Genomic DNA, 12,174 nt, shown 5'->3' on the forward strand with positions numbered 1-12,174 from the left:
TGTTACAGCTGCCTGGTTACTGTGAGCATTGTTACAGCTGCCTGGTTACTGTGAGCATTGTTACAGCTGCCTGGTTACTGTGAGCATTGTTACAGCTGCCTGGTTACTGTGAGCATTGTTACAGCTGCCTGGTTACTGTGAGCATTGTTACAGCTGCCTGGTTACTGTGAGCATTGTTACAGCTGCCTGGTTACTGTGAGCATTGTTACAGCTGCCAGGTTACTGTGAGCATTGTTACAGCTGCCAGGTTACTGTGAGCATTGTTACAGCTGCCTGGTTACTGTGAGCATTGTTACAGCTGCCTGGTTACTGTGAGCATTGTTACAGCTGCCTGGTTACTGTGAGCATTGTTACAGCTGCCAGGTTACTGTGAGCATTGTTACAGCTGCCTGGTTACTGTGACCATTGTTACAGCTGCCAGGTTACTGTGAGCATTGTTACAGCTGCCTGGTTACTGTGAGCATTGTTACAGCTGCCAGGTTACTGTGAGCATTGTTACTGCTGCCAGGTTACTGTGAGCATTGTTACAGCTGCCTGGTTATTGTGAGCATTGTTACAGCTGCCTGGTTACTGTGAGCATTGTTACAGCTGCCTGGTTACTGTGAGCATTGTTACAGCTGCCAGGTTACTGTGAGCATTGTTACAGCTGCCTGGTTACTGTGAGCATTGTTACAGCTGCCTGGTTACTGTGAGCATTGTTACAGCTGCCTGGTTACTGTGACCATTGTTACAGCTGCCTGGTTACTGTGACCATTGTTACAGCTGCCTGGTTACTGTGAGCATTGTTACAGCTGCCAGGTTACTGTGAGCATTGTTATAGCTGCCTGGTTACTGTGACCATTGTTGCAGCTGCCAGGTTACTGTGACCATTGTTGCAGCTGCCAGGTTACTGTGACCATTGTTGCAGCTGCCAGGTTACTGTGACCATTGTTGCAGCTGCCAGGTTACTGTGACCATTGTTGCAGCTGCCAGGTTACTGTGACCATTGTTGCAGCTGCCAGGTTACTGTGACCATTGTTGCAGCTGCCAGGTTACTGTGACCATTGTTGCAGCTGCCAGGCTACTGTGACCATTGTTGCAGCTGCCAGGTTACTGTGACCATTGTTGCAGCTGCCAGGTTACTGTGACCATTGTTGCAGCTGCCAGGTTACTGTGACCATTGTTGCAGCTGCCAGGTTACTGTGACCATTGTTGCAGCTGCCAGGTTACTGTGAGCATTGTTACAGCTGCCTGGTTACTGTGACCATTGTTGCAGCTGCCAGGTTACTGTGACCATTGTTACAGCTGCCAGGTTACTGTGACCATTGTTACAGCTGCCAGGTTACTGTGATCATTGTTACAGCTGCCTGGTTACTGTGACCATTGTTACAGCTGCCAGGTTACTGTGATCATTGTTACAGCTGCCTGGTTACTGTGAGCACAGTTACAGCTGCCTGGTCACCGTCTCTTTAGGGCATGACTAGAACAATCGACTCATTTTCGCCATTCCAGACTCGTCTTGGGGCATAAAGTGCCTCCATATATTTTCCCCAGTGCCTTTGGTCTCCAGATATTTAGAGCACGTCTGGGGGCTTTATTTTCAACTTACTGATACTGAGTGTACGTTTATTAGTGTAAATGGGCGAGATAGTTGATAGTGATGGGCTCATCAAGGTTCAGTCGGTAGTGCCTTTGTCCGGGGACGAGGGTTCAATCCCTTTGTGAATGGGGGGTCCCTGCTCTTGGGGGAGGTCCCTGCTCTTGGGGGAGGTCCCTGCTCTTGGGGTCCCCTGCTCTTGGGGGTCCCCTGCTCTTGGGGGTCCCCTGCTCTTGGGGGTCCCCTGCTCTTGGGGGTCCCCTGCTCTTGGGGGTCCCCTGCTCTTGGGGGTCCCCTGCTCTTGGGGGTCCCCTGCTCTTGGGGGTCCCCTGCTCTTGGGGGTCCCCCTGCTCTTGGGGGTCCCCTGCTCTTGGGGGTCCCCCTGCTCTTGGGGATCCCCCTGCTCTTGGGGGTCCCCCTGCTCTTGGGGATCCCCCTGCTCTTGGGGGTCCCCCTGCTCTTGGGGGTCCCCCTGCTCTTGGGGGTCCCCCTGCTCTTGGGGGTCCCCCTGCTCTTGGGGGTCCCCCTGCTCTTGGGGGTCCCCCTGCTCTTGGGGGTCCCCCTGCTCTTGGGGGTCCCCCTGCTCTTGGGGGTCCCCCTGCTCTTGGGGTCGCTGCTCTTTGGATCCTGAAGCGTTCAAAGCTCCAGACGTTCTCGTGCTCTGGGTCGTTGGTCCTCTTTAAGCTCTGGATGGAGGAGGTTTCCACAACTTCTACTTCAGCCAATTTCACAGGTTTAGCTCTTATTGTCAATGGATGAAGTGACCGCTGCTATTTCTCATTGTTATCTCTGATATAGATAAATACAAGTCACAGCTTCGTGTCATCCTTTGAAGATGATACAAAAATCAGCATGAAAATTACCTCCTGTAGAAGACAATAAAAAACTGCAGGCAGATATTAGTAGTCTTCTATTGGTCGATGTTTAACGGTAATAAGTTCCAGGTACTTGGGTATGGGGGAAACGAGGAAGTTAAACGAAACACATGGTACAGGACACAATCAGACCTACTCATAGAAGGAAAGAAACATGTAAAGGACCTAGAATTATATGTGACGACCTGACATTTAGTGAACATAACCGAGCAAATATAGCGGCGGCCAGGAAAATGATAGGATGGATTATGAGAACGTTCAAATCCAGAGACCCCACAGCAATGTTAATACTATTTAAATCACTGGTGTTGTCCCGTCTTGAGTATTGCTTGGTACTCGCTTCCCCTCTCAGAGCAGGAGATATCTCTGAATTAGAGGGAATACAGAGAACATATACGGCACGCATAGACACCGATGAAACATCTAAATTATTGGTACCGTCTCAAAGCTCTCAAAATGTACTCTTTGGAAAGGAGACGAGAAAGGTTTCAAATAATATATACATGGAAGGTACTGGAGGGCCAGGTCCCAAATTTGCACAGTAGAACAACAACATACTGGAGCGAAAGGTATGGAAGGAAACGCAGAATAGAACCAGTGAGAAGAAGATGGTGCCATAGGCACAATCAAAGAACACTGAACATCAGAGGTCCACAGCTGCTCAACACCCTCCCAGCAAGCATTAGAAATATTGCTGGAACAAAGGTGGATGTCTTCAAGAGGCACTTGGACAGATTCTTGCAAGAAGTGCCGGACCAACCAGGCCGTAGTGGATATGTGGGCCTGCGGGCCGCTCCAAGCAACAGCCTGGTGGACCAAGTTATCACAAGTCTACCCCCGTCTACCTCCCCGGGGCATGTCTTCACTGTACAACCTGAGGAACTAAACAGGGAACATACTGGAGAAGAATGGGCGATGAAAGACAACATTCCAAGGTGATATTTTTCGTCATTAGGGCTGAAAGGCCTGGAGGACGAGAGTGCTCGTTACACTGGGCTCTGGGGACTGGCTAATTGGCCAGGCGACCTTGCTGGCTGGCTCTTGTAACTATCGCGTCACGAACGTGAGTTGCGCTTGCGCTCTGTACCGTGTGACTGTTGTGGCGTGCGGGTGGCATGGGTCAGTGATTTCCTCGGGAATAGTTGGGTTGATTGGTTGGGGATGGGATGGACCAGGTTGTGGTTGTCCAGGAAGTGTGGGGTTGGTGTGTAGGCCTGTCGTGTGGGGCAGAGTAGAGGAATGGTGCCCAACCAATTGGACGGTCGGAGATTGAACGCCGTCCTGCAAGATCATCCAGTCCAGTATATATATGTACCTAAGAGATTTAGTTTGCTCGCAGTGCCTCCATAACATTGTCTTAGCGCTGAAGTAGTTGTCAAAGACAAGATCCTACGGCCGTGTTGTCCCTGATGGTATAGCCAGCTCCCTCCCATAACACTGGTACGTTGTCTGTCTAGAACATCCCGGTGACCTTCATGGTGTAGGCGGCGAGGACACCCGACAATGTGGTCCCGCTTGGAAGGGAAACAGCGAGAATAAGTTATATAGATACTCCCCCCAATAGTTTCGTGTGTGGCTGCACAACTGTGTCACCTTCAGGCAAGCTGTTGCTCTGCTCACCTGATCCTCTGGTCACCTTTGCGGGTGTGTTGCCGTGACTGGTAGAGGGTAGGCCCGTACTGTGAGGTGGACTACCTAACACAATGAGTGGAGTCTTCGTGAGGAATATACCCTTACATGGGCCCCCCTGGTTGAATCAGTTATCTTCAAGAACTTGGCTCATTGTTTTCCTTGTTGTAGCCTCTTGGATTACTTCCCGTTAAAATGATTTTTTTTTTAATTTGGTGGTTTTAATTTTCGTACGTCATTGTGGTACAAATGTTTCAGTTCGTCTACGTCCGTTTTGTTTTCATCTGAAGACTTTTTCATTTGCGCGCACGCAGGCGCTCACAATGGAATGCATTAGGCAGTGATGTGGTGGAGGCAGACTCCATACACAGTTTCAAGTATAGATATGATAGAGCCCAGTAGGCTCAGGAACCTGTACACCAGTTGTTTGACGGTTGAGAGGCGGGACCAGAGAGCCAGAGCTCCACCCCCTGCAAACACAACTAGACGAGTACACTCAGACGACAATGTGTGTGTATCAGTAACTTCCTATATGTGTATAATGGTGAGGTTTCTCAAGTAATATTGTTTCCCCCGTTCCATAGGGAGATGGTGCATTCAGATCCTGTGTGTTTCTGGTGTTAATATATTCCTGGAAGTGTTTGAGGGCTGAGAGCGGGTTCCCCAGGGAACACTGTGATGGTTCATGGTGTGTAATCCTGGTTAATACCGCCACACTTGAGATTAAATCGCGCAAATACCCTCATCCCGCTAGCTGGGTCTTTTGGCCGAAATCGATTTTTTTTTTTTTTTTTTTTTTTACAACCAGCAGGTTGTTATGGGTAGGTTACATTAGAGGTTGTGACCCATGACCAATGATTGATTGCTCGTAAAGACTAGGGCGACAATATTATAATCTAAGGTTCAATTTATGCATTTTGTTTGGCAAACATGTTTGTCATAGCGAACAAAAATAGCATTTTTTTGGCATACGAGATATGTTTTATGGGTTAGACACGTTACGAGCTTACAATAATATTACATGAGACTTTTACAATTTTCTGGAAGACTATACAAAAAATCTACTGGGGGAGACCTTTTTTATAGTAATTTACTGGGATGCTTTTATAACCTTTTTTGAGACATTTTAATGCCTTGTTAATTGTGTTTGGTAATGGTTGTATTAATAATGTGTTGTGTTGACAGGTTGTGTGTTGGCGCAGCGTGCCGACGGAGCGCTCTGTGCTGGGGGAGGTGGCCAGGGGCTCGGAGCCCTTCTTCAGGCAGGTGTTCGTGGCGCCCGCCGACCACTACGACGACGCCACCTTCCTTAAAAAGGTCAGCACCGACACACTATTCTTCTTTTGTATATTGTTTCCTTCTCTGTCCTTTGTGCGTTTTTTGGGGTATCCCACTTAGCTAGTTTTACCTGTGTTTTACTTTCTCTTTTGCCTCTTCTCCTTCTTTACCTCTCTTATATTCTCCTTTTTGATTAAGATTAAGCCACCCAAGAGGTGGCACGGCCATGAATAGCCGTAATCCTTTTTGCTTGTTGTTGTTTAAGATTCAGCTTCTAGGAACAAAAAGTTCCAAGTAGCACGGGCTATGGTGAGCCCGTAGTGGGCTTATGTTGTTGTTAATTTAGGGGCGACGACGATCGTGGGATCGGATGCGCCCCGGCGTACCCGTTAAGGGTGAATCGCGAAGTCAGGAAAGGTGAAACGCCAAGCCAAATCGCAAAAAGAGTGACGCCAATCACTAGAAACTAATATGCCATACAGCAAATAAACGCAGACAGGCAGATGATTGGGGAGTCCCAGGGGTCCCTCAGGGGGACCAGCACCGGCCCCGCCCTACACAGAGAACACCAGGTAGCAAAACCAAAACTCTGCCCCCCCCCCCAACCAAAACGCAAAAAGTCATCCAGTGTCCTCAGAGCAGAAGCCCGCCGCCCACCACCCACCACGACTGAGGGCACACCAGGAGCCCACCAAGACCCACCAACCCCCGGCACCTCTCGGCCAAGCCGGCCCCCGAACACCGTCAACCCGCCGGGAGAACCAGCCAGAACACGCCAAAAAAATCTATCAACAATCCTGTGACCCAAGGCGATATGTGCGCCAAGCGTCGTACAGCCGGACCGTTGAAGAGGGATGCCAAACTGCAGTAGTAAAGGCAAAACGCGAAAACAGGACGTGATCCGGCGGCTCCCAGGCGGAGGTGGTGTCCAGACGTCCGCTCGGCGTCAAGGTTGAACTAGAACATTTGTAGTGGACTTACCTGGCACAGGAGGGGGGCTGTAACTGTCTTTTTGCCTTCCTCTCCTCCCTCTTTTACCTCCCTCTCGCCTCACCAAAATTCTAATGTGCACTCGAGATACTTAGCTTTAAGACGTGCCAGAAACGGTGTTAGGCTTCGTCAGCATATTGCCCCCGTCTTATTCATCAATATTAACAAAAATGGAAAATAATACTTTTAAACAAAAATTAATAAATCTAGACTCTTGTCTCTGGTATAATTCCTCTCTTGCTTCATCTCTTTCGTCTCCTCCTAAGTCTCCGTTGTCTCGTTCACTTCTCCACCAGAATCTAAGAATATCAGTATATTATTTCGTAATGAACATGAACCAATATCTTCAAGGAAAAGGGTTGTTTTTCACACTCCCAAGTGGCCTGGACAGAAACTTAGTTGTGGACGCCACCTCCGCCCACCACTTTAAGGCCAGACTCTACAACGAAATCGAACATGAAAATAAAGAGATGCGACAAAGGGTATAGGCGGGGGGCACAGAGCTAGAGCACGCGCCCTCGTAGTCACTGATAGGCAAGAACTACCGCTAATGTTGACCCATGACTGCCGTATTCAGGGGGACAAGTCATGCTTTACCGAGCCTAAAGGTCATTTTAGTGCGTTATACCTATCGTAGGTACGCTTGGTAAGATAATAGGGCATCATCATAGGTTTGGTAGACCTGCATGTAGGTGGTGAGGTGTAGAATACAGCAACATACATTCGGCTGAACTTGAGGATGGACCAACAAAATGTAATGCCTCCTAAGCTTTCAAATTTAAAAAAATCAAATTTACTTCGAGCAAGCATTTCTATTTTATAGCCCTGATGTCAATTATAGTACTATCTAGTCCTATTTATGGTACCATATAAAATGAGAAGAGCGTGACATTATGGCGCTGTGGGTTTAATATCAGTTCTCTTGCCTACAACAGTATATTGTAGGAATGACAGCTCGGTCGTCCAATCGGAAGACTGGGTGGCGTGTTCCTCCCATTTACGTCACGCGGGCTTCAGCCAATCAATAGCGCCCTCACGTGCCTTACCCCCCTTGACGTCATAGTCTGGCAGCCAATGGGAAGCCAGGGTGGCGACATGAACGTGGAGGCGGAGGCGGCGGGCCTGACCGTGCCAACATCAATACTCTGCACATCTTGCCATGTAATATTAAACCCTTTTACATAGCGCTTATTATGAATACGAAATATAATGTGTACACGATGTCCATAATTAACCAAGAGAGACTTCGTGGGCAGAGAGGACATCAGATGACTGTACATCGCTTGGCACTGGAAATATGACACAAAGTTGACTTGGCTGCGAAAGGACGCTTCCTTGTGTCTATTTTTATACTTGGCTTGTCTTGGGGCGACTTACGACCACAGTAGCCAGAGGTGGGAAGATTAGTGGCGTATGGTCAAGGTCAAGGGATGAAACCACATCACCAAGGTGGTGGTGTGGTTTCTTTCTCGACTCACAATCGGGATCCCGGGTTCGGTTTCCCCAATGGAGCAGAAATGGCTGGGCAAGTTTCATTGAACAAAGTGCCTCTTTTCACCTAGGAGTAAAATTTGATTTCAGAGTTTGGCAACTGTTGTACAGTTGCATCTCCTCCCCCCCCCCCCCCCCCCAAGGTCGGTAGTTAGACCTTAGAAAACTCGTTGCACGCCAAGAGTGAGAATAGAGGGAATACAGAGAACATATACGGCACACACAGACGAGATAAAGCACCTAAATTATTGGGATCATCTCAAAGCTCTCCAAATGTACTCTCTAGAAAGGAGACGAGAGAGATATCAAATAATATACACGTGGGAGATACTGGAGGGCCAGGTCCCAAATCTGCACAGTAAGATGATAACGTACTGGAGTGAACGATATGGAAGAAAATGCAGAATAGAACCAGTGAAGAGCAGAGGTGCCATAGGCACAATCAGAGAACACTGTATAAACATCAGAGGTCCGCGGTTGTTCAACGTCCTCCCAGCGACTATAAGAAATATTGCCGGAACAACCGTGGACATCGTAAAGAGAAAACTAGATAGTTTTCTTCAAGAAGTGCCGGACCAACCAGGCTGTGGTACATATGTGGGCCTGTGGGCCGCTAACAGCAACAGCCTGTTGGACCAAGCTCTCACATGTCGAGTCTAGCCCCAGGGGTGGTTTGGGGAGTAGGACAACTTCCAGAACCCCCATCAAGCATGTAACCATCCTGTGGGTGGTAGGTTATCCCCATACCCACCCTGTGGGTGGTAGTGGACCCCAATACCCACCCTGTGGGCGGTAGTGGACCCCCATACCCATCCTGTGGGTGGTAGTGGACCCCCATACCCATCCTGTGGGTAGTAGGTAGGGTGTGCAGGCGATGAGTCACAATAACGTGGCTAAAGTATGTTGACCAGACCACACACTAGAAGGTGAAAGGACGACGACGTTTCGGTCCGTCCTGGACCATTCTCAAGTCGATTGTTATGAGTAATTGATTGATTGATAAAGATTAAGCCACCCAAAAGGTGGCACGGGCATGAATAGCCCGTGAGTGGTGGCCCTTTTGAGCCATTACCAGTATCAATAGATGATACTGGAGATCTGTGGAGGTGCGGCTGCACCCTGCGTGACGGGAGATGTCTCCCCCGTGGGTTATGAGGAATGTTGTTGTTGTTTAAGATTCGTTACTCAGAACGATAAGTTCCAGTAGCACGGGCTATGGTGAGCCCGTAAGTGGAGGCTCTTTAGAGCCATTATCTGTATCAGTGGCTGATACTAGAGATCTGGCGATAGATGGGGGTATTCATGATGGTTTTCAGCCTGGAGGGCTGGCTATACCAGCTATGGAGCTGGTGGGGTTAGTGTAGACCTCTAGTTTTTCCGTTTTTTCTTTGCCTGCGACTTTGGCTGAGCAGTGCTGTCATTAGAGTTTGGTGGCGTGGCCTTCATGAGGAAGTCTTGAACCGTGTAGGTGTCATATTTGTGATGCGGCGGTGGAGCTCCTACTATGATCTCCTCGTCTGAGGAGTCCGTAACCTCCGTAGTGGGCGTTTTTGTCTTTCGCCTCGCAGCCTTAGGTAGGTTTAGGTGTCGTTGATTGGTGGTTGTAGCTATTTCAGGAGCGCTGGTGGTGCTGTTATCGTTTGTAGACAGCACGTCTGCTAGCGCGGCTGCTGAGATAGTGATGGTAGGAGTGTTGGGAGCTGGAGAAGGAATTACCTCTGTTTGTGTCGCCCGGGTCATGGGTGGTTCTGGAGTCGGTGTTGAAGTTGACCACTTGGTCGTCCTGGTGGTAGTCTCCGGAGTGGTAGAGGAGGCAGTGAGATTTACGCTAGTGGGGGCCAGGCCATTGTCTATGTATAATGCGTTTAGTTCACTGACAAAGCGCTGGTTGTCTGGTCCTGCAAGCCTTTCCGCTAGTTTAAGAAGACCAGGTTATGAGGAATGTTGTTGTTCCGAGTAGCTGGTTGATACCTGGTTGATACCTGGTTGATGGGGTTCTGGGAGTTCTTCTACTCCCCAAGCCCGGCCCGAGGCCAGGCTCGACTTGTGAGAGTTTGGTCCACCAGGCTGTTGCTTGGAGCGGCCCGCAGGCCCACATACCCACCACAGCCCGGTTGGTCCGGCACTCCTTGGAGGAATAAATCTAGTTTCCTCTTGAAAATGTCCACGGTTGTTCCGGCAATATTTCTTATGCTTGCTGGGAGGACGTTGAACAACCGCGGACCTCTGATGTTTATACAGTGTTCTGTGATTGTGCCTATGGCACCTCTGCTCTTCATTGGTTCTATTCTACATTTTCTTCCATGTCGTTCACTCCAGTACGTTATTTTACTGTGTAGATTTGGTACTTGGCCCTCCAGTATCTTCCAGGTGTATATTATTTGATATCTCTCTCGTCTTCTTTCTAGTGAGTACATTTGGAGGGCTTTGAGACGATCCCAATAATTTAGGTGCTTTATTGCATCTATGCGTGCCGTATATGTTCTCTGTATTCCCTCTATTTCAGCAATCTCTCCTGCTCTGAAGGGGGAAGTGAGTACTGAGCAGTACTCAAGACGGGACAACACAAGTGACTTGAAGAGTACAACCATTGTGATGGGATCCCTGGATTTGAAAGTTCTCGTAATCCATCCTATCATTTTTCTGGCTGTCGCAATATTTGCTTTGTTATGCTCCTTAAACGTTAGGTCGACAGACATTATTATTCCCAAATCCTTTACATGCTGTTTTCCTACTATGGGTACATTTGATTGTGTTTTGTACTCTGTATTATGTTTAAGGTCCTCATTTTTACCGTACCTGAGTACCTGGAATTTATCACTGTTAAACATCATCTAAACAAGGAGCTAAACAAGGAGCGGGGCAAGTAGCACGGGCTATGGTGAGCTCGTAGCGGACTTACTGGCACTGGAGCGGTGCCCCTGCTCCTTATGAGGAAGATTGATTGATGAAGATTAAGCCACCCAAGAGGTGGCACGGGCATGAATAGCCCGTATTATGAGGAAGTTGATGCAGGCAATAAATAGGCAAGAGAGGGGTGAGGAGCAAGGTAAGGTCTCATAATAATAATACTGCAGATAACCTATTGGCCCATACGAGGCAGCTCCTATTAGTTTTGTTGTTTTAGATTTAGCTACTCAGAACGAAGTGTCCATGTAGCACGGGCTATGGTGAGCCCGTAACTCCTATTATAACCCCCGAATGAGGAGGAGATAGTAATAGGAATAAGAAGAGGATAGCAAAGGAACGTAAGATAAAACAATGAACAGAAAAAAGAGAGAAGAAAGAGAAGGAAAGATAAATGGAAGGGTAATATTACGTTAGGTGACGTTTGTTAGAAACATTAGATTAGGAAGGGTATCCCCATACCCATCCTGTGGGTGGTAAGAGAAAGGGTTACAGGGGCACACAATGGGCTCGGGAACTGTACCGCTAAGTCAGTCAGTTTGACGATTAATAAGCTAGTTACACAGTTTAATGTATACATCACCAGGTTTGTATAGCATAATAAGTTCAAGAAGTGCTGCTGCAGATGAGCTGAGGTAGTATAAGGTCTTGCTTGCAGTTTCATTTGGTAACTGTCACAAACTGGTAACTGTCGACTGGTAACTATTTCACGGCTGTCGATCGACAGCCCTAATGAAGTCTTGATTGAAAAAAATCTGAAAAACGGCAACACAGTGGTCGCCATTTGTTTACAATTTCAACTTTTAGTCGGTTAGGGGGGGGGGGGGGTATTTTACCCAGGAGTCCCTTTAGTCAGAGAGAATTCTAGACGAGGATAATGTCATGAGCTACATTACAGCCCCGCTCCTGTGCCAGGTAAATCCACTACGGGCACACCATAGCCCGTGCCAATTGGAACTTTTCTTCCCAGTAGCTGAATCTAAAACAAGATGATGATATGTAAATGGAGGAGGAACAAGTGTAGCTGCAGAGACCCGAGTTTTGAGACCGGCCATGATTGGTCAAGCATTTACGAGCTTCAGAACTATACAACCCAAGTTCGTTATTGTTAGATAATCGCGTAATGCCTTGAAGCACAAATTGTTTAAGAAATGCAAACTAAACTGCTATGACTGAGGAAAGATGTACAGGCTTCGTAAGTGGACATGTAAATGCATCACGAGTCCTGGCATCTGAAGGCACTGGACTTTAAAAGCACTAAAAAAAAAGTAATAGTGGAGGACATGACTACATAAACAGTTCCAAGGAGAACGGACAAACTGTACCAAGAAGCATTGCTCGAAGTCTGGAAGAGGAGAGTGAGTGGCAATAATGGAAATTAGACAAACTATACAGAGGCATCGCAGATGTTTCAACTATTTAAGTGTT

At 48.0% G+C, this 12,174-nt stretch overlaps 1 protein-coding gene across 2 annotated transcripts in view; it reads left to right on the forward strand.

The window, feature by feature from the left end:
* Positions 1-12,174, forward strand: part of LOC123755771 (uncharacterized) — a gene marked incomplete at its 3' end in the record, with an annotated part of 249,077 nt that overhangs the window by 132,675 nt on the left and 104,228 nt on the right. For both annotated transcript variants that reach the window (XM_069300074.1, XM_069300075.1), the window contains 1 exon segment: positions 5,266-5,397. In XM_069300074.1, the coding sequence (XP_069156175.1) occupies positions 5,266-5,397 (132 nt within the window).

This window comes from Procambarus clarkii, chromosome 43 (assembly GCF_040958095.1).
Source record: "Procambarus clarkii isolate CNS0578487 chromosome 43, FALCON_Pclarkii_2.0, whole genome shotgun sequence".
Lineage (NCBI taxonomy): Eukaryota > Metazoa > Arthropoda > Malacostraca > Decapoda > Cambaridae > Procambarus > Procambarus clarkii.